The following is a 23,842-nucleotide window of genomic DNA, read 5'->3' as shown; positions in this document are numbered from 1 at the left end:
GTATTTCTAAGGTCTCTAAATGTAATGTTTTTAATGTTTCTGTCTCAGAATAGAGATACAGACTGAAGGGCAGGAGGACATAGAGATCATACATAGACACCAAGTGGGGAAGAGCAAAATGAAACAGAAGGCGAGATGTATCGTCAGAATCTAAATGATGTTCTGAGCTTTCCAGTGCTTGCTCTCCCTGCAAATATAAAGTGTGCAAGAAGGATGAAAGATAACCCAAACTGTTTTATCCTGGGAGTGGAGGAAGGTACAGAATACAGAGCAGCTGCAGGGTGGAAGGGAAAGGACCATTTTAGTAATAAGATGCTAGGGGCCTTCTGCTGTTAACCCTCACTATACTTTTTATTGATCACATTTGTTCTACAAGAATTCACAAATTGTGAAGGGTCATTTCAAGTAGATGATGATTGTGCTGCAGCCACAAGATCCTCTGATGACAGAATCCAGTAAGTAAAGGTTTTCCTCCTATCTCTCTGACCGCTCCTTTACTGTATCTTTTGCTGGTTCCTCATCCTCTCATCTTCCCCTTACTGTTGGGGTTCCTCAAGGATCGGTTCTAGGCCCCCTCCTTTTCTCTTTGTACACTGCCACTATCAAGCAATCAGTAGATTTGGTTTCCAGTACCATCTCTATGCTGATGACACCCAATTATACACTTCTTCTACTGATATCGCGCCTGCCTTTTTAGAAAACACCAGCGATTGTCTAAACACTGTGTCTAACATCATGTCCTCACTATATCTGAAACTGAACCTGTCAAAGACTGAACTCCTTGTGTTTCCTCCCTCTACTAATGTACCTATACCCGACATTGCCATTTCTATGTGTGGTTCCACTATTACTCCCCAGCAACATGCCCGCTGTCTTGGGGTCATACTTGACTCTGAGTTTTCCTTTATCACCTACATCCGATCACTGGCTCTTTCTTGTTATCTGCATCTCAAAAACATTTCTAGAATTCGACCTTTTCTTACTTTTGACTCCGCAAAAACTTACTGTTTCTCTTATTCATTCTCGTATGGACTATTGTAACTCTCTACTAATCGGTCTCCCTCTTACCAAGCTTTCCCCCCTCCAATCTATCTTGAATGCTGCAGTCAGAATCATATTCCTCGCCAATCGTTACACCGATACCTCTACCTTGTGCCAGTCCTTACACTGGCTACCCATCCACTCCAGAATCCAGTACAAACTTATTACCCTCACCCACAAAGCACTCCAAGGCTCAGCACAACCCTAGATCTCCTTCCTCGTTTCAGTCTACCACCCTACCCGCACCCTCCGTTCTGCTGATGACCTGAGGTTAGCATCCTCAATAATCAGAACCTCCCACTCCTGTCTCCAAGACTATACACGTGCTGCGCTAATTCTTTGGAATGCACTTCCCAGGTCAATACGATTAGTCCTCATCTCTACAATTTTAAGTGTGCCCTGAAAACGCATTTATTCAGATTCGCCTACCGCCTCAACACATTAACCTAATCTATCCCTGTGTGGCACAGTCAAAAGTTTTACCATAACCAGGTTCCTCGTATCATGTTCCCACATGCTTCATGCGTCTATCATCCTTCTGTGTCTGTACTGTTACACACTTAACATTATGGCTGATCCAAACAATCAGGGCAATTGTTAGCACCCACCTTTCGTGTCTACCTCTTTCCTCATAGATTGTAAGCTTGCGAGCAGGGCCCTAATTCCTCTTGGTATCTGTTATGATCTATGTGATTATTGTTATGCTGTAATGTCTATTGTCTGTACAAGTCCCCTCTGAAATGTAAAGTGCTGCGGAATATGTCAGCGCTACAGAAATAAAATGTATTATTATTATTATAAAGGTATCACACTGTTAAGCCAAGGATGTCTTAATGCCCCTATACACATTAGATTAAATTGACAAACCTGCAAACTATCTAACATGCATGAGGTGATCCAACTCTCTCCCATTAAATGTTATCGGGACTGACATCTGTTCAGATGGGCTAAAAGGAATGTGTAACATGTATGACCATATTGTGTGGAAGTAAAATGTTCATATATTGTTATGTTTTAGGACCCCTCTTGCAATATATGGTAAATAAAAAAGTCCCTAAATTGTTACCTCCTAAAGGTTTTCTGAGCAAATTTACCATTTCTAATTTAAGTAGCGTGGAATAAGTTTAGATGCTCCAAATTTATTACAGTGGCTCATGCTGATTAATGAATGTGGCATACTGTATCTTGAAGTTCCTATTTCTTATTTTATACCATCCCTTGATTGACGTACTTTAGACTTTTTTTTTTTTTTTTTGCTCAAGAATTTTGCCTCAAAATGGTGTATCTGAAGGTCATTTTCCAATGACATCACACCTTCTTGTCGGGTGAAGCGGAAAGAGTGTAAAACAGTTAAACAACTGTCTCACATTGTGAGCACCAGAAATGTTTCTCAGTTTGCGTAATAAATGTTCCCCACTCTGTTACAGAACAGGTTTTGTCACTTTTCAATTCTGGTCTTATAATGTTAATATATGAAGACTATTGTATAATTCATGTCAATATAGTGTGTAAATGGTGTCAATCTTCATTAAATAAGTCAATAAATGAACATAATCCAATATGGCCAACCACCATAAGATAAGAACCGATTCTAACTGAGTTAAGACAATTATTATTTTTCTTAGGCCTGTTTCACACTTCAGTTTTTTCCCATCAGTCAAGATCTGCTGTTTTCCTAAAAAAACGGATCCGCCATTTTGTTTGGCGGATCCATTTTTTTCCCCATTGACTTGCATTACTGGCGGATCTTGATGGATGGCCATCCGTCGGATCCTTTTTTTTGCGGATCCGCCAATTTTTTTGCGTCCGCCGACATGCCCGGACAGAGCTTTTAACTTTTTTTTGGCTGAAGGATCCACATTTTTGTGCTGCGCATGCCCGGAGGAATGATCTCAGCCGGAAATTTAACCCTGAAATCATTTCTGGCGGACGGTAAAAATTCTCCCTCTCTCTCTCGTCCCCGGACTGCGGTTCCTTTAACCCCTTCCTGACATCCGACGTACTATCCCGTCCACGGTACCCGGGCCCATATGACCGTGGACGGGATAGTACGTCGGGCCCTTTAATGCGATCGCGATCGCATTAAAATTCCGACGCCATCTCACCTTAGAAAAGATGGCGTCGGCATCCCGGGCTGCGATCCCGCCCCCCCGGCATCCAGAGCGCTGTGATTGGCTGTTCAATTCTGAACAGCCAATCGCAGCGTTTCTCATTGTTTCAGCCAATCAGCTTGGCTGAAACAATGATGTCCTAGGCTGGGATCGAGTACCGATGTACTCGATCCTAGAGCCGGTGCCTGGCAACGCCAGGCACCGGCAAAAAGCACCCGGATTGGCGCGATCGCCGATCTGATCGATCGCGCCAATCGCAGTGCACAGCGGCGCTATATCGCCGCTGTGCCCTGCCAGTACCGGCCAGGATCGGTGCTATATTAGCACCGATCATGCTGGAGCCTGATGCAGGCCCAGCAGGGCCTGCAGGAGTTGACTGGCGCGATCGATTAGATCGGCGATCGCGCCAACCACAGGGCACAGCTGCGGTCACCATGTGACCGCTCTGTGCCCTGCTGGTGACCTGGGCATGACCTGCCTAGTAATCGGAGCTGTGAGTTCCGATTCTAGGCAGTTGCCATGGTCACCAGGCAGATCAGGGATTGGTGGGATCGATGTAATCATTCGATCCCACCAATGACAGGTCACAGCAGCGATGTGACCGCTCTGTGACCTGCCCCCTGACCTGCCTCTGACCTGTCTGACCTGTCTGCAGGGGTCCACACTCTAGCTGAGGATTCCTGCAGAGAGGTCGGACGCAGCAAGAGCTCCTGTGTTGGGTATTGTGGTGCCACAGCTTGTAGCATCACAATCTCTGCAGAAGAAAGAAGAAGAAGAAAGAAAACTACAATTGTAAGTGTTAATTGATCCCTGATCCCCTGCCCAATCTATCTTCACCCCCCAATCTATCTTCATCCCCCCATCCCCCCTCCACCCCCCTCTTACCCCCCTTCACCCCCCTTTTAGCCCCCTCCACCCCACTTTTGCGCCACCTCCGTGCGCAGCCGGCGAGCGTTGATCGGTGACGCAGTTCACCGATCAACACTCGCGCTCGCTTTTTTTTCCTTAGCCCCCTTTGCGCCACTTCCGTTCACACATTCCGCAGCCGCAAAAGTTGGATAAGTGACACACATCACTCATCCAAGCTTGTGCCTGCCGTTTTTCATTTTTTTCACCCCCCTTTGTGCCACCTAACTACAACCCTAACTGTTGATCCCTGCCCAATCTCTCTTCATCCACCCCAATCCCCACATCCCCCTTTCCCCTATTTTTACCCCCCTCCACCCCACTTTTGCGCCACCTCCGTGCGCAGCCGCCGAGCGTTGATTGGTGACGCAGTTCACCGATCAACACTTGAGCTCGCTTTTTTTTCCTTAGCCCCTCCGTACACACATCCCGCAGCTGCGAAACTTGGATAAGTGACACAGTTCACTTATCAGAGTTTGCCGTTTTCCTTTTTTTTTTTTCCACCCCCCCTTGCGCCACCCCGTGCGCACATCCAGCAGCCTAGTTTTGATAAGTGACACTTATCAGCTAGGGCCTGCTGTTTTAGACTTTTTTCCACAGCTTTTTCTTTACAGAAAGTTTACACCAATCACTCCCCCCCTCACGTACACATACAGTTTTCAATAAAGTGTACACCCAAGCACCATATTTACACAAAAATGTCATCAAATTCATCCCAACAGCGCTATTCAGTGGAGGAGGCATATGCTTTACTTGCCTCCGAAACTGATAGCGATTTGGATGACGATCCGACTTTTCTTTATTTTTCGGATTTTTCATCCTCTTCTTCTTCCTCTTCCCCCTCCTCATCTTCCTCCTCGGGTCCTGCGGAACCGCCACGCAGACGCTCCAGGACAGAAGATGAGGCAGCGCCCACCATGCCCGCAGCTGACCCAGTGCTCCCCGTATGGACCTCGCCCCCCGAAAATTACGAGCCACTGATTCCTGATTTTGTGGCAGAATCAGGAATCAAGTTTGACACCACCGGCCTCACAGAAATTGACTTTTTCAAAGTCTTTTTCTCTGAGGATTTTGTTAACCTCATGGTGGAGCAAACTAATTTGTACGCTCGTCAATTTTTGGAGCAAAACCCGCGTTCAACATTTTCAAACTGGTCTCCTGTAGACGCAGTTGAAATGACGCAGTTTTGGGGCCTGGTCCTCCATATGGGGATACTGAAGAAGCCGGAAATTCGGCAATATTGGAGTGTTGATATTTTATACAACACTCCAGTGTTCCGAATGGTCATGGCCCGGACGCGTTTTGAGGCCATCCACAAGTTTCTGCATTATACTGATAATGCAGAGTGTCCCGCACAAGATGACCCCAACTTTGACCGTCTGTTCAAAGTTCGGCCGGTCATCGAACACTTCAACAAAAAGTTTGCTGAAGTGTACGTGCCCCAAAGGGACATCTGCGTGGATGAGTCCTTGGTTCACTTCAAGGGAAGGCTGCGATTCCGTCAATACCTGCCCAGTAAGAGGGCCAGGTACGGAATCAAACTCTATAAGTTGTGTGAGAGTACCTCAGGGTACACCCACAAGTTTAGAGTTTACGAAGGGAAGGACACCCGGATTGAACCCCCTGAGTGTCCTCCTTTCCTGGGAGTGAGTGGGAAAATTGTGTGGGATTTGGTGCACCCACTGCTGGATAAAGGTTATCACCTCTACACTGATAACTTTTATACCAGCATCCCACTCTACAAATCCCTCTCTGAGCGACGTACCGCAGCCTGCGGTACTGTCCGCAAAAATCAGAGAGGCCTCCCGAAGACGCTACTTGGGCAGATGCTCCGAAAAGGTGAGAGCAGAGCCCAATGTAGCGACCACCTGCTGGTGGTCAAGTACAAGGACAAGAGAGATGTCCATCTCTTGACCACCATACACGGTGATGGCAGTACCCTCTGCACTGTACGGGGTACCTCTACACAGGTTCGCAAACCGACATGTGTAGTGGGGTACAACAAAAACATGGGGGGAGTTGATCTCTCCGATCAACTCCTCCAACCGTACAATGCATTGAGGAAGGCCAAGGTGTGGTACAAAAAGCTGGCCATGCACATCGTCCAAATGGCAATGCTCAACGCATTCCTGCTGTCACAATGTGCATGCCCCAGCGATACGTCGTACCTTCATTTCCAGGAGGTAGTGGTTAAGGCCATGATGTTTGGCGCTCAGGAAGGAGCGGGCCCCAGTACTTCAGGAACTGAAGGTGCTCGTATTGTCCCAGGTCAGCATTTTCCGGGGGTGGTCCCACCAACCCCAAGAAAAGGTAAGCCGCAAAAAAGGTGTCGAGTGTGTTACAAAAAAGGAATACGCAGGGACACCATTTACCAGTGCGACACCTGCCCTGAAAAACCTGGCCTGTGCATGAAGGATTGCTTCAAATTGTACCACACCTCCATGCACTACTAATTTACATTAGATTAGTTGGGGGCACATCTAGATTTGTTCATTGGGGGTCTAGTATCCAAAATGATGTCATATGTGGGTTTTTTTCCTGTTTAGGCACATCAGGGACTCTGCAAATGGAACATGACGCCAGGAGACCATCAAAGTCTGCATTCCAAAACAACACTACTTCCCTTTCGAGCCCCAACGTGTGCCTAAACAGTTTTTTCCCACATGTGGGGTACCAGAGTACCCAGGACAAATTGGACAACGACTTTTGGGGTCCAATTTCTCCTGTTACTCTTGGGAAAATTAAAAATTGGGGACTAAATGATCATTTATGTGGGAACAAAACAGGATTTTATATTTTCACGCCTGGGCATTATAATCTTTAGTGAAACACTTGGGGGTTCAAAGTGCTCACCACACATCTAGATAAGTTCCTTAGGGGGTCTAGTTTCCAAAATGGGGTCACTTATGGGGGGTTTCTACTGTTTAGGAACATCAAGGGCTCTGCAAATGGAACATGACGCCCGCAGACCATTCCATCAAAGTCTGCTTTCCAAAACGTCATTACTTCCCTTTCGAGCCCTGACGTGTGCCCAAACAGTAGTTTTCTCCCACATGTGGGGTATCAGTTTACTCAGGACAAATTGGACAACAACTTTTGGGGTCCAATTTCTCCTGTTACTCTTGGGAAAATTAAAAATTGGGGACTAAATGATCATTTATGTGGGAACAAAACAGGATTTTATATTTTCACGCCTGGGCATTATAATCTTTAGTGAAACACTTGGGGGTTCAAAGTGCTCACCACACATCTAGATAAGTTCCTTAGGGGGTCTAGTTTCCAAAATGGGGTCACTTATGGGGGGTTTCTACTGTTTAGGAACATCAAGGGCTCTGCAAATGGAACATGACGCCCGCAGACCATTCCATCAAAGTCTGCTTTCCAAAACGTCATTACTTCCCTTTCGAGCCCTGACGTGTGCCCAAACAGTAGTTTTCTCCCACATGTGGGGTATCAGGGTACTCAGGACAAATTGGACAACAACTTTTGGGGTCCAATTTCTCCTGTTACTCTTGGGAAAATTAAAAATTGGGGACTAAATGATCATTTATGTGGGAACAAAACAGGATTTTATATTTTCACGCCTGGGCATTATAATCTTTAGTGAAACACTTGGGGGTTCAAAGTGCTCACCACACATCTAGATAAGTTCCTTAGGGGGTCTAGTTTCCAAAATGGGGTCACTTGTGGGGGGTTTCCACTGTTTAGGCACATCAGACGCTCGTCAAACGTGACATGGCGTCCAATCTCAATTCCAGCCAATTTTAGGTTGAAAAAGTCAAACGGGGCTCCTTCCCTTCTGAGCCCTGCCATGTGCCTAAACAGTGGTTCCCCCCCAAATATTGGGTATCAGCGTACTCAGGACAAATTTGACAACAACCTTTGGGGTCCAATTTCTCCTGTTACCCTTGGGAAAACAAAATATTGGGGACTAAATTATCATGTTTGTGGAAAAAATATGATTTTTTATTTTCACGCCCAGGTGTTCTAAACTTCTGTGAAGCCCTTGGGGGTTCAAAGTGGTCACCACACATCTAGATAAGTTCCTTAGGGGGTCTAGTTTCCAAAATGGGGTCACTTGTAGGGGGTTTCCACTGTTTAGGCACATCAGACGCTCGTCAAACGTGACATGGCGTCCGATCTCAATTCCAGCCAATTTGAGGTTGAAAAAGTCAAACGGGGCTCCTTCCCTTCTGAGCCCTGCCATGTGCCTAAACAGTGGTTCCCCCCCACATATTGGGTATCAGCGTACTCAGGACAAATTTGACAACAACCTTTGGGGTCCAATTTCTCCTGTTACCCTTGGGAAAACAAAATATTGGGGACTAAATGATCATGTTTGTGGAAAAAATATGATTTTTTATTTTCACGCCCGGGTGTTATAAACTTCTGTGAAGCCCTTGGGGGTTCAAAGTGGTCACCACACATCTAGATAAGTTCCTTAGGGGGTCTAGTTTCCAAAATGGGGTCACTTGTGGGGGGTTTCCACTGTTTAGGCACATCAGACACTCGTCAAACGCGACATGGCGTCCGATCTCAATTCCAGCCAATTTTAGGTTGAAAAAGTCAAACGGGGCTCCTTCCCTTCTGAGCCCTGCCTTGTGCCCAAACAGTGGTTCCCCCCCATATATTGGGTATCAGCGTACTCAGGACAAATTTGACAACAACTTTTAGGGTCCAATTTCTCCTGTTACCCTTGGGAAAATAAAAAAATTGTTGCTAAACTATTATTTTTGTGACTAAAAAGTTAAATGTTCATTTTTTCCTTCCACGTTGCTTCTGCTCCTGTGAAGCACCTGAAGGGTTAATAATCTTCTTGAATGTAGTTTTGAGTAGCTTCAGGGGTGCAGTTTTTAGAATGGTGTCACTTTTGGGTATTTTCTGCCATATAGACCCCTCAAAGTGACTTTAAATGTGAGGTGGTCCCTAAAAAAAATGTTTTTGTTGTAAAAATTAGAAATCGCTTGTCAAATTTTAACCCTTATAACTTCCTAACAAAAAAAAATGTTGTTTCCCAAATTGTGCTGATGTAAAGTAGACATGTGGGAAATGTTATTTAGTAACTATTTTGTGTCACATATTTCTCTGTTTTAAGGGCATACAAATTCAAAGTTTGAAAATTGCAAAATTTTCAAAATTTTTGCCATATTTCTGTTTTTTTCATAAATAAACGCAAGTTATAGCGAAAATTTTTTACCACTAAAGTGAAGTACAATATGTCACGAGAAAACAATCTCAGAATCGCCTAGATCCGTTGAAGCGTTCCAGAGTTATAACCTCATAAAGGGACAGTGGTCAGAATTGTAAAAATTGGTCTGGTCATGAACGTGCAAACCACCCTTGGCTGTGAAGGGGTTAAAATTCTTCAGCCAACGGATCCGTCAAAAAAACGGTCCGCTGCCATCCGTTAACTTCAGTTACCAACGGATCCGCTTTCCGCCATTTTGGTGGATTTTAACTGACAAGAAAAAACTGAAGTGTGAAACAGGCCTTAGTTAACAACTATTTAGAGTGTGAGGGGCACGCAGCCTGCCTTAGTCTTACTGACTCCTGTACCACTCTCCATTAGGTAGTACCTTATACTATGGTTTTGAATTATTCATTATGGCATAAAGTTTTATACTTAGTGCCCACTGGGGTTCTGTTGCCATTATTCTCTGGACACATTGATTTCCCTGATATTGGTTTACACCCTCATTAGCCAGTCCCACCTTCCCTCCCTTCTATCTTTTTGACTTACGGTATATCAGAAATTGCTGCTTTTTGTCCCCTCTCTTTTTGGGAGGCTCCATTGCCCTGTCTTTTTAATTTGTGATAACTAATACAAATATTAATTGTCTTAACTCATTTAGAATCGCTTCTTATCTTATGGTGGTCAGCCATATTGGAGTTTGTTGATTTATGTATTTTAAAGTGTCTAATGCTTACTAGTTTTGGACATATGGGAATGATTAAGTCCATGACTTGAGATCTCTACTAGGCTAATATTCCCACTTCACGTCCAGTCTTAAAGAGAATGTTTAATCAGCAAATTGCCTAATGTTTAAATCATATTTTTTTATATTCTAGGAATGTTTTTTTCCCATATCAATAACATTACTAAAAATCTAAATGAGAAAAACATTTTCACACTGGCCACTGGGGCTTTTTTAAGCCTTTAATTTCCTTTTCTTTCCGGAAACAACACATGCACATTAGCCAGAATGAACAAATTCTCATCCTGTCTTTTGTATTGAAGTATCTAATGAGCATGTGCAAATATCATTGTGAAGGGAGGAGGAGCAGGGGAGCTGTGACATCACCTATTGTGAATCCTATGTTATCTGTTGTGTTCAGAGGTGTTTCTTCCCTCTGATAAGGAAACTGCAGCAAACTCTTCCTGAAAGGATAGGAAGTATCTAAAACTGCCCTAGAGGCCAGTGTGAAAATTGCAAGATTTCTCATTTTTATTTTTTAATAAGGATCACGATATGAAAATATAGAAATGTTTGTACATTAAAAAAAATACATATAACACATAAACGGGATTGAGACAATAGGTAAATTTCCGATGACACATTCTTTTGACTTAACTAAGAGCAGCTTATCGTAGTCAATCACTAACTTGTCCTTTTACTGTAATCTTGTCTACAGGTCATGAATTTTAATGATGTAATTTCATGTCTATTTTTAACAACCAGATTAAACTTTATTAGTATGCTATTAATTTAGAAAAAAAGAAAACAAACAGAATTAAAAAAACTAATGAGAAAAGGCTTGTAATCTGTAGAGAAATGCAGCCTGTAACCCATCAAAGAGGCTGAAAATCGCTTTCCTCTGTGTTCATTCCAGGGGTGCTGGCTGTATATTCATAGAGATGCTTCAGGGATACCCAGCATTCTCTGGTGTGTCAGATGCCTTTGAGCAACTTGAAAAGATTTGGTCGGTAAGTAGACAACTATTACCATCTGCACAATACATTTACCCATTATAAGCTGATACTTTTTTGGAGTTTTTTATTTTTCTCCATAGGTTTTACAACTGTAAGTATATTAGGATCCGTTAATGTGCCGGATAAGCACAAAGTGTATCTGAGCTTATAATATAGAGATTATATTATTGTCATGATATCGCGTTTACAATACCTTATAATTACGGCATGTAAACCCAGTGGGATAACATGAAGCTCGTTAGACCCTGATGCAAAATCTCCAACAAGAGCCCCAACTATTGCAAGTATTTAACATTGTTATCCAGGACTATTTAATTGTTTTCTTATGGGGGTAATAACTCACAGGCAGGTAGTTGCTCACAGCCGATCTCACAGATCACTCCTGCCGGTGATTCAGTGGCTCATGTCACGTCGATAGAGCAGAAACTTCTCTTCCACTCTGCTCAGTTGAAGGGGCGTGACTACCGACGTGATGCTTATTGACAGCCATCTCCCCGCTACCCACTTCTGGGAGCTGGCTGTCAATCAGCATGACGTCGACAAAGCAGCCCAGTGGAGCAAGAGCTGCTCCGTTGATGTGGAGCATCTGAATTGCCAAATAGAATGGTCAGTGACCACTCTGAGCCAGCTCCCGGTAGAAGAGGCAGGTACTTACCTCTGTTAGCAACTACCTGCCTATTAGTTTTTAGGCCCATAGTAAAAATAAAATTAAATAGTCCTGGACAACCCCTTTTAATATTAATAGACTTCCCATATGGGTCAAAGTGACCTTTTGCCCCCCTAGATTTCAGGTGCAATTCAAACCCCTGCACCTACTATAGTTGTGCTTGTGTGTGCATCATTTCCTGTAAAAATAAAAAAACTTTTTTTTAGCTTTGTTCCATTATATTCTGGAAGTGGATGGTGACCCTCATGGTAGTCTAATGGGTGCTGATCCTCATGGTAGTCTAATGGGAGCTGATCCGCATGGTAGTCTAATGGGTGCTGATCCACATGGTAGTCTAATGGGTGCTGATCCACATGGTAGTCCAATGGATGCTGATCCACATGGTAATCTAATGGGTGCTGATCCACATGGTAGTCAAATTGGTGCTGATTCACATGGTAATCTAAATGGTGCTGATCCAAATCTAATGGGTAGTGATCCACATGGTAGTCTAATGGGTGGTGATCCACATGGTAGTCTAATGGGTGGTGATCCACATGGTAGTCTATTATGTGCTAATCCACACGGTAGTTTAATGGGTGCTGATCCACATAATAGTCTATTATGTGCTAATCCACATGGTAGTCTAATGTGTGCTGATCCACATGGTAGTCTATTATGTGCTAATCCACATAGTGTCTAATGGGTAATGATCCACATGACAGTCTAATGGGTGCTGATCTACCTGGTAATCTAATGGGTGCTGATCCAAATGGTAGTCTATTAGGTGCTGATCTGCATGGTAGTCTAGTGGGTGAGTATCTACATGGTAGTCTAGTGGGTATGGATCTACACATCCCTCCTATACACTCATAGTAGCTTACTAACCGCTTAGAACTACTTTGGTGTCATGTAGAGCTTATATATAAGCGGCTCCGTGGAAGTTGGGTTAGGCGAAACTTGAGTCCAAAGTTTGGTTCAGGTACCAGAACTTTACCCCATATCCAAAACCCCTAAATCTCAATGGTGACCCAAGCTTTGTGTTAGGTGTTGGGTTCCTGTCACTGCACAGCAGGAATACCGAGCCTTCCATCCAGCGGTCTCCCATTCCTCTTCAGCTGCAGAGGAGCCTGCTCAGCGGACTCGGCGATCCCGGCACTCTGCTCAAACCAGCTCTGTGGGTTTGGTTGCTGCTGCCACCTCTGGTCCAGCTATGGCAACGCATGCTGGTCAGCAGCGAGCTACTCCAGGGACTAAGTCCTCCTTTCAGTCCACTGAGCATGCCCGTGGGATGATCTCTCACTGGAGATCGGAGGTCACATGCTCAGGTCCTTCCCCAGCTCGGATTGGACCATCAGAAAGGTCAGGAAGTTCCCGGAAGGACACGGCTATAAAAGGTTTGCATGGCCGCTCGGCCATGCGCTAGTATAGACTGTATTATCAGACTATGAGAAGTGAGTGTCGTATGCATGTATGAATGTCTCTGGTGAATGACTCATTAAGAAACCCCTACCCTTGGTACGCATGTGTTGTGCAGTCTAGCCTGTTAAGCGCCCAGGCTTAGGTGTAGGTGGGACAGAGTCTGAGACAGGCATCAGTGTCCACATGTGGCTCGGCACGCCACGGTGCACGTGATCGACACTCCATAGTCAGCGTCTATAGTGGCGTCTGCAGGTGCGACGCCGCGCGCTCAGTAGATCTAGAGGGCCTCTGACCCCGTGTCCTTGGGGCAGAGTCCTGTGACCGCTTTCTGTGCGTTTCGTGGCCGGGCTCTGTGAGCTAAACAGGCATCGGCATTTATGTTCTGCGGTAGCGCAGCTCTGTGAGTTAAGAGTTCGCTTCTGTTCGCACTGGGTGACGTTAACCCATGTGTGACCTTTTGTACACCGCTTTATACTTCTGCCATTACTAAGCAGCAGTTTACCACCCCTCCACGGTGGACCCCGGGCTGTGAACGCACCTTTCTATTATTTTATTATTTGGTGCGTTCCGCCAGCCCTAACATTTTGGTGATGTAAAATGGTCATAGTAAGGGCTAGGGTGCTGAAAAAGGAAGCAAAATGGGCGTAAGAGCAGATCAATTGCTCTGCAAACAAATGAGGATAGAGAGATGAATAAAAATAACATAGAATAAAAAAATTAAAAATAATAATCTTGAACCAGGAGGCAGAGGTCCAATTGGATGTGGCTCTGGATGTGGCTGTGAAGTTGGAAGAGGCAGGGGAGGAGGTATACAGCCCTGTTTTTTTTTTGGGGGGGGTTGTGTTTTTTTTTTTTTTTTTTAGAGAACTGTCTCAAAAGAACACAGCATAAAAAAAATATCAATCTGGATGCAGGAAGCGGAGGTCCAAGTGTTGGAGGAGGTGAAGATGGAAGAGGCAGGGGAGGAGCTATCCTGCACTGTTTTTGTGTATTGCTTTTCTTATTTTCAGGAAACTGACTTAAAAGAACATAGGATGAAAAAAAAGAAACAGCAATGTAGTACCAGGAGGCGGAGGTCCAAGTGGAGTAGGTGGAGGTGGACGTGGCAGTGTAGGTGGAATAGGCAGGGGATGATGTATTCAGCCCTGCTTTTGTGTGTTTTTTTGTTTTTAGTTTTGTTTTTGATTTTTTTTTTTCATTTGGGGAGACCCCAAAATTAAATGAATGGCAAATAGAGTATAACAATGGCTCTGGGTGCAGCTGGTATAGTTGTCTAGTTAGCCAAAGGTATTGACAATTCCTGTGGGATCCAGGCCTGGTTTATTTTAGTGAATGTTAGCTTTCCCAAGTTTATTGTAGACGTCCAAAGCACCTGTCTGTGATCACACCCCCTGCCGTGCTAAACACACGTTCCGTCAGTATGCTTGCTGCAGGCTAGGCCAGCACCTACAAGGCATAAAGGGCAAGTTCAGGCCATGTGTCCAATTTGGATACTCAGAAGATAAATGGGGCAAACCCATCACTTAGTAATTGCAGACGTGTGGATATCTACTCTTCCACCATGTTGTGTAATGCTGGCTCCTGCTAATACGGACCATATTAGGTGGTGCTGGATGTTGTTGTGTGCTGAGGATGTTTGCTGGCTCCTGCTAATATGGACCATATTAGATCGTGGTGCCGGATGTTGTGGTGTGCTGAGGACGTTTTGCCACATTTCGACCATGCTTACCCTGCCTACCGAGGTGATGGCGGTGCCCCACCTGTGTTGGCGACTTCTTCCACCTTATCTGCCTTGTTCTCACATTGATCCCCCGCTGTTAGTTGGGAATTTTTTAGTAGTGCATCTACCAGTGTGCACTTGTATTCACGCATTTTGTGATCCTGCTCCAGTGACTGACATAATGATAGTACATTGTCCTTTCAGCAGGGATCCAGCATGGTGGGTACCCAGTACTCAGCAGTGGTAATAATCCGGGCAACTCAGCAGTCGTTGCGCAGGCACTGCAGCATGTATTGGCATGTAGCGTTCCAGGCTGCCCAAAGGCAATGACGAGCTGTCCTTGGTGGGAAGTTCTTAATCTGGGTCTTCTGCTTCCCCCCCAGCCACAAACCTGTGAGCTGCTTTGAGGTTGTAAACACTGTTATTCCTCATCCTCCTCCCACACTGTCCCGTCCCCTGGCAGGACAGTTATGTACCTGGCCGCTGTTGGTACAGGAAGCCACTTTCCAAGCCATGTGTGGACGACAGGCCAGATAACAGTGTAAATGGTCCCTATTCCTCCTGCTCCTCTTCCTCCTGTGCCACCACCATATCCAGCATCCCTGAAGTGTTTTTTCCAGCAAGCATAGAATTGATATAGCTACACACATGATGGCGTCATTAGAATTGAGATGTCACGTCAAGCAGGTGGTGCTCAGGTTCAGAAGATTTATGCCTCACTTCAGGCTCTGAGGGTGACGCACCCCAGAGACCGTGGGGTACTCGGCGCCGGGCCCGTTGATTTCAATGGGAAATGTCACAGTGGCTGTAACCCGGTCCGTGGCCTCAGGCAGTCATGTAAAAGGGATAGAATTGAATGGGGATCAAGTTTATGAGATGATTCGTGACGCCAGTTGGAGTGTTCAACTGTAGTATAGCCGGCACTGCAGATGATCACTGGGGGAGTAGATGGTGATGGCAGTGCAGATGTTAAACCCTCTCCAACCAGGGCAGGACCCCCAGAGATTGTGATGCAAGTAGAACGCACGGAGTAATAAGGCAGGAGACAAGGAAAGTCACTTTATCATTTACTGTAGTTCAGGTGCAATTCAGAGGAGATATTACAACTCTCACCAGGTTACAGTCTGCTCTGGAGAATGGGAGTTATCTTTCCTTGCCGTGACTCAGTGTAACCTCCTGCTATTCTAATCCATTTTGGGACCAAGGCTTTCTGGAGTTTTGAACTTCCCAGTATTGCCTTTACTCACTGGGTATTTCGCCTTCAGCAACTTGCAGTTTGAATCCTTTGTGACGCAGCTCAAGTTCCCACTTGCACTATCCTTCACTGATTCCAGGTTATTGCAGCATTTCTGAGGGAAAACACTTTTTCTGCTGGTTGTGTAATCCCACGCAGTCTCTCAGCTTATCACCCAGCTCTGAAAGCATGGATGATCTAGGGGCTGGTTCCCTGCTTCTTACCTCTCACTCCTGGATCAGCCACATGTCATCATGGCGGCCAGGCGTACTTCCTCCTTCTTCACACTGAGAACAACAAGTCGGCCCCTCCCCCTCCCAGTTAGGGCATGTCTGCAAAGCTCGCAGCTTCAGTCAAATGAGGGAATGAGGCAAATTGTGTGTGTCTAGCAGAGAAAGCATAACTCCCATTGCTCACAAAACACATACAGAACAGTACATATTTAACCCTTTTGTGGCGATAAAGACGCAGGGCGCCACAAGGGCACACCGTGCAAACCACCAGTGTCTTACCATCAGCAAATTGCCTGAAGAAATGCCATACCCAGGAGCACCTTGTAAGCTGGCTTAGGCTTGCTCATTTCCTCAACCTGGTGGGTAGTAGCAGTCAACGTACTGGCTAGGGGTAACATGTGTAACTGCAATAATTTTCTGGGAGAAATAATTCATTTTCTGTAACAATCAAGGGGGCCAACAAATTAGATCATCACTGTACCTTTTGGAGGGTTTTCTTTTCAAAAATTCATAGAAACACACCATTTGTCGAGCCCTAGCTTTAAAGTTTGGTTAGATTTTTTTTTGTTTATAGGTTAAAATGTAATATATTAAGATAAAAAATATTAATTTAATTTGCTACTTACATGTGATACAAACACAAACAAAAAGCACAGAATGACAAATGTGCAGAAATACCTTGCAGTAAGACATATGACAGTAGTCAGCAAGTGCTGATAAAAGGTAACAACAAATACAGGGTATTTAGTCGATGTTTTTTTGCAAAAAAATGTATGCCAAGCTGCTCCACCTCATCAAGGTAACCCATATTGAACCCAAGAAAAGGAAGAAAGGTCCAGCTCCAGAAATTTAAAATCCAGGATTTTTATTGTATCATGACTCTGAGTCTAAGAGCAATTGTGCTCGAAACGCGTACAGAGACCTGGAGAATATCCCCATGCGGTGAACTCTGCTGCCGTTACTTGATCACAGGCAGCCATGAATGTATTTTAAATATGATACAATAAAAATCCTGGATTTTAAATTTCTGGAGCTGGACCTTTCTTCCTGTTCTTGGAGTCATTATACGTCCTGGCAGAGACGTGTCCGCGCTCAGAGCTTTTCAATAGTTCTTACGAACCTAAAAGAGGTGAGCTGAAATTTATCTTTTTCAGTATCAACCCGTATTGAAGCAGTCCCTATCTAATGCATTTAAAACCTGAACATATGAACAGTGTCTAAATGAGCAGGATTAAGACAGGCGCTTTCTAGTATGGGCACGTGGTGTAAGACAGCTCCTTATTTGCATGTCACACAAGAGAGGGGTGGGGTCTCTCAAATCATGCATAAGCACGAAAAAAACTGGATTAAAAACACATGTGACATGCACAAATGTGAACAAGTCTGTTGGACAATGTTCACACCACCCACTGACCGAAACACAAAAAGCACAGAATAACAAATCTGCAGAAATACCTTGCAGTAAGACATATGACAGTAGCCAGCAAGTGCTTTTAAAAGGTAACAACAAATACAGGGTATTTAGTCGATACGCTTTGTTGCAAAAAAAATGTATGCCAAGCTGCTCCACCTCGTCAAGGTAACCCGTATTGAAGCAGTCCCTATCTAATGTATTTAAAACCTGAACATATGAACAGTGTCTAAATGAGCAGGATTAAGACAGGCGCTTTCTAGTATGGGCACGTGGTGTAAGACAGCTCCTTATGTGCATGTCACACAAGAGAGGGGTGGGGTCTCTCAAATCATGCATAAGCACGAAAAAAACTGGATTAAAAACACAATACGTGTTTTTTGCATTTTTTGCAAAAAAAGTATCGACTAAATACCCTGTATTTGTTGTTACCTTTTATCAGCACTTGCTGACTACTGTCATATGTCTTACTGCAAGGTATTTCTGCACATTTGTCATTCTGTGCTTTTTGTTTGTGTTTCGGTCAGTGGGTGGTGTGAACATTGTCCAACAGACTTGTTCACATTTGTGCATGTCACATGTGTTTTTAATTACATGAGATACAAGTTACTTTATTTCCTGAATATGTATATTATTGTAAATTTTAATAAAACCTACCAAAATGTTTCTATGTCCTCTACGCTGACATTTTTAGACTGGCAGCGTGGACCTGTGGAGAGGAAGAAGAGGTTCCTGCTGTTTGTTCATGTAGCATCAATTTCAATGTTTTTTTTACTGCTTGACCTTTCCTTGGTCTTTCCACACAGACAGCATCAGGTCCTTCAGCACAGGGTGTACTCTTTGATCACTGAGTGTATATGCTTGGTCTCAGAAAAGGATCATTTGTCTTCATCAAGGCTGGGTGACAGACCTTACCAAAAAGTCAAATGTTTTCCTTTTCTAAGTTTCATATTTCCTTGTTGGCTTCAAATGTTAAAGGAATTCAGCTAAATTTACTGACAGTCAATCAGTCAGTTTTGTGTTTAGTAGTAATAAAACAGGAGGCTTAAGGGCTAGAAACCTTATTTGGTATCTCTGGATCGTTTCCTTCTTCTAGATGACTGCATTATTTCCGTTTTGGTACAGCAATTACATGTCTGTTTTATGAGAAACCACTTTAGTAATGTGTACTGATTTGGCAAAATAGGTTAATTTCTCAGTGATAGTGCTGTAAAAAAAAGTGTTTTCCCCATCCACATGTTCACCATAAAAAAACATGTTAGACTAATATTCTTTGATTTATAGGTATTGCCCTTTAAGCCACATCTATCATAGGTAATAAATGTACAATTGGAGGGATTCCAAGAACGGGGGTTCTGTGCCTTCAGGTGAATGAAGAGATAGTGTGCATAGGTGACCATCTCTCTAATCACTTCCATGGGAATCGGTAGTGTGCCTGTCTCTCCCACTTCCATAGACATAACAGTAAAAGAGCCAGGTGATAAGTGCTCCAGCAATAAATAAAAATGGGGAGTGAATAGATCACCGTAAAAATAAAATGTATTAAAACCACAACGTGTTTCGGTTCTATCCAGGCTTCCTCAGGTGTTGGACACATGAGGGAAGCTGGATACAGCCGAAACTCGCTTATCACCTGGCTCTTTTACTTCAATCGCGCTCTGCCGGAACTCTTCTTGGAGAAAATTCATGCAGTATACCAGGTTGTCTGCACCCATTTCATGTGCTTCTCACATATGACAACATGGAATTGTGCCCTGCTGGCACCACTTTATCAGATGAGAAGTTTGCCTTTTTGTGGTCAAATCAGTTTTAATCATACTACGCTCAGAAACGCTACTGTTTCTCCCTTTTCCCTTAAGGGAATTCCATGTTTGATACTTCCATGGACATATTAATTTAAGGTATATAAAAAGAGAGAAAAAATCCTGTGATCCCAATGTATTTATTACTCCTCTATAAATCACTTGAAAGGCCACATCTTGAATATGGGATCCAGTTTTAGAGTCATCATCATTGTAAAAGAATATTGAAAAACTAGATTTAGTTCAAAGACAGCAATTAATTATTAACCAAGATGGAAGGTCTCTCTTAAAATGAGGGGTTAGAAAACTTTGATTTGCTTAGCTTACAAATGAGGTTCCCTCTTTGACGTCTTTTTTTCTATTTATTAGTAGATGATTTATTAGGTTTTTCAGGATTCCTTCACCTTTATATTTAGCTGTTTTTAAAGGGAACCTGTCACCTCGTTTTGCCGCTATAAGCTGCGGCCACTGCCTTTTGGGGCTTATCTACACAGCATTCTGTAATGCTGTAGATAAGCCCCCAGTCTGACCTGAAAGAGAAAAAAATTAAGTTTTATTATACTCACCCAGGGGCGGTCCGGGCCAATGGGTGTCACAGGTCCTGGGTCCAACGCCTCCCAACTTCATGCGATGTCATCATCTTCCTTGCTTTGTGCTGCGCTCCTGTGTAGGCGTACTGAGGGCAAAGTAGTGCAGTGCGCAGGCGTTGGGCATCTCTGACCTTTCCCGGGCAGATCAGTACACCTGCGCAGGAGCACGGCACAAAGCAAGCGGGACGACGACATCGGCAGAAGATGGGAGGCGCCGGACCTGCGACGCCCATCGGACCGGACTGCCCCGGGTGAGTATAAAAAAACTTGATTTTCTTCTCTTTCAAGTCAAACTGGGGGCTTATCTACAGCATTATAGAATGCTGTAGATAAGCCCCGAAAGGCAGTGGCCGCATCTTAGGCTATGTGCACACGCTGCGGTTTTTGCTGCAGATCTGCTGCAGTTTTGGCCGCTACGGATCTGCAGCAGTTCTGCACACAGTGTACAGTAGCATGTAAATCTACAGTTAGGTCATATATATTTGGACAGAGACAACATTTTTTCTAATTTTGGTTCTAGACATTACCACAATGAATTTTAAACAAAGCAATTCAGATGCAGTTGAAGTTCAGACTTTCAGCTCATTTGAGGGTATCCACATTAAAATTGGATGAAGGGTTTAGGAGTTTCAGCTCCTTAACATGTGCCACCCTGTTTTTAAGGGACCAAAAGTAATTGGACAGACTAAATAATTGTAAATAAAATGTTCATTTCTAGTACTTGGTTGAAAACCCTTTGTTGGCAATGACTGCCTGAAGTCTTGAACATCACCAGAAGCTGTGTTTCCTCCTTTTTGATGCTCTGCCAGGCCTTCACTGCGGTGGTTTTCAGTTGCCGTTTGTGGGCCTTTCTGTCTGAAGTTTAGTCTTTAACAAGTGAAATGCATGCTCAATTGGGTTGAGATCAGGTGACTGACTTGGCCATTCAAGAATATTTCACTTGTTTGCTTTAATAAACTCCTGGGTTGCTTTGGCTTTATGTTTTGGGTCATTGTCCATCTGTAGTATGAAACGACGACCAATCAGTTTGGCTGCATTTGGCTGGATCTGAGCACACAGTATGGCTCTGAATACCTCAGAATTCATTTGGCTGCTTCTGTCCTGTGTCACATCATCAATAAACACTAGTGACCCAGTGCCACTGGCAGCCATGCATGCCCAAGCCATCACACTGCCTCCGCCATGTTTTACAGATGATGTGGTATGCTTTGGATCATGAGCTGTACCACGCCTTCGCCATACTTTTCTCTTTCCATCATTTTGCTAGAGGTAAATCTTGGTTTCATCTGTCCAAAGAATGTTCTTCCAGAACTGTGCTGGCTTTTTTAGATGTTTTTTTTTAGCAAAGTGCAGTCTAGTCTTTTGATTCTTGATGCTTATGAGTGGCTTGCACCGTGCAGTGAACCCTCTGTATTTACTTTCATGCAGTCTTCTCTTTATGGTAGATTTGGATATTGATACGCCTACCTCCTGGAGAGTGTTGTTCACTTGGTTGGCTGTTGTGAAGGGGTTTCTCTTCACCATGGAGATTATTCTGCAATCATCCACCACTGTTGTCTTCCGTGGGCGCCCAGGTCTTTTTGCATTGATGAGTTCACCAGTGCTTTCTTTCTTTCTTTCTCAGGATGTACCAAACTGTAGATTTTGCCACTCCTAATGTTGTAGCAATTTCTCGGATGGTTTTTTTTTCTGTTTTTGCAGCTTAAGGATGGCTTGTTTCACCTGCATGAAGAGCTCCTTTGACCACATGTTTCCTTCACAGCAAAACCTTCCAAATGCAAACACCACACCTCAAATCAACTCCAGGCCTTTTATCTGCTTAATTGAGAATGACATGACGAAGGGATTGCCCACACCTGTCCATGAAATAGCCTTGGAGTCAACCGTCCAATTACTTTTGGCTCCTTTAAAAACAGGGTGGCACATGTTAAGGAGCTGAAACTCCTAAACCCTTCATCCAATATTTTAATGTGGATACCCTCAAATGAAAGCTGAAAGTCTTCACTTCAACTGCATCTGAATTGTTTTGTTTAAAATTCATTGTGGTAATGTCTAGAACCAAAATTAGAAAAATGTTGTCTCTGTACAAATATATATGGACCTAACTGTATGTGATTTACAATCTGCTGTACACATACTGCGGATTTTTAACTGTGGAAAAGCTGCGCTTTTGATTCCGCAGAAAGAAATGACATGTCACTACTTTTCTGCGGATTCTGCTGCGGTTTACCATCTCCTCCATTGTAGAGGTGATAAACCGCAGGCCAATCCACAGGTCATTTTACCTGCGGTTCCGCAGATACAAATCCGCAGACCAATCCGCAGCGTGTGCACATAGCCTTATAACGTCAAAAGGAGGTGACAGGTTCCCTTTAAAAAAATATGAAGTGATTCTTTAGAATGACAGTTTATTCTGACACTTGTCAGGTCTCCATAATTTCATAATTTTACTGCATTAGAGGATATTAGAACTGTTAGTAATGTAAAATAACTTCTTGCAGGTTATTGGGACGCCAACAGAGGAAACGTGGCCTGGAGTATCTCAACTTCCAAACTACAAAACAGGTAAGTAGGTCTCAGCTGGAACCTATGGCTGACAATAGACTGAACATATGGTCATTAAAGGGTGATTTCCAATTACTGCACAGTGTAAACGTTCCCAGCGATCAGCAGAACTCATAATCCATTTATCATATTTTTATACAATGGCAGACAGCTCATCCCCTGATGTAACGAAAGATGTTCAGTTGACAATAATGACAGAAGGAAGGAATGATCATACCCCCATCGTGATCATTGCTAAGAGAAAATGGTCCATGATGAGCTCTTACCGTCCTCTCATATTGTTGATTGGCGCTCATTGTTGGTGGTTTATATACTTATGATCTTATGTGCCAATGGGAAGGCTGGAAAACAACAGCGGAAATATAGGGTCTTAAGGTACTGTCACACTTAGCGATGCACCAGCGATCCCGACCAGCGATATGACGCGGTCAGGATCACTGGTGCATCGCTAAGTGGTCACTAGTGAGCTGCCACACAGGCAGATCTCACCAGCGACATCGCACGGGTCGGGGGTCATTAATTACCTGTCAGACGAGGCGATCCTGCGTCCTCCCGCCCGGCTCCACGCGTCGCTCGTCGGCGCCACAGGAAGCCCAGCAGGAAGCTGACGACGAGAAACGGCCCAGGACGTTCTCGCACGATCAGCGATAACCAGTGGGGAGCCGGTCGGAGGTAAGTATCACACATAGTGATATCGCTAGCAATATCGCTATAACGTCACAAAAACCAGTGACGTTACAGCGATATTGCTAGCAATATCGCTTAGTGTGACAGGCCCTTCACCCGAATAGATGATGGAAGAACAAAAGGTGCAGGGATGTGCTCACCTGGCAGGTACATCATAAAAGCTCAAAGCAATAGCTGCTGCAGAGTGTATTCTGTAAGGAAATCAAATAGAGGATGGAAATTTTTTGCGCCGCTGAATACACCAATAATGGTTTCCACAAATGGTGATGAAAGACTAACGGTACGTGCACACGCTGCGGATTCTGCTGCGGATTTAGCAAGATCTGCAGGTAAATCCGCAAGTCAAAAGACCTGCGGTTTGTCTGCGGATTATCCTGTGGTTTTGCCCAGCGGTTTATCACCTCTACAATGGAGTAGATGGTAACCCGCAGCGGAATCCGCAGAAAGAATTGACATGTCAATTCTTTCTGCGGATTAGAAACCGCAGCAAATCCGTGTGGAAAAATCCGCACGGTCTGCGCTGCGATTTCCATTTCCCATAGG

General features: G+C 44.1%; 1 protein-coding gene across 3 annotated transcripts in view; it reads left to right on the top strand.

Annotated features, from left to right (window-relative positions):
* Positions 1 to 23,842, top strand: part of CDK15 (cyclin dependent kinase 15) — a 425,222-nt gene that overhangs the window by 161,937 nt on the left and 239,443 nt on the right. For all 3 annotated transcript variants that reach the window (XM_073551521.1, XM_073551520.1, XM_073551522.1), the window contains 2 exons: positions 10,890 to 10,983; positions 22,549 to 22,612. In XM_073551521.1, the coding sequence (XP_073407622.1) occupies positions 10,890 to 10,983; positions 22,549 to 22,612 (158 nt within the window). The remainder of the gene's footprint in view (positions 1 to 10,889; positions 10,984 to 22,548; positions 22,613 to 23,842) is intronic.

Source organism: Dendrobates tinctorius, unplaced genomic scaffold, assembly GCF_039654945.1.
Source record: "Dendrobates tinctorius isolate UK_male_01 unplaced genomic scaffold, ASM3965494v1 ptg000177l, whole genome shotgun sequence".
Classification (NCBI taxonomy): Eukaryota; Metazoa; Chordata; class Amphibia; order Anura; family Dendrobatidae; genus Dendrobates; species Dendrobates tinctorius.
This window is presented reverse-complemented; position numbering and strand designations above follow the sequence as displayed.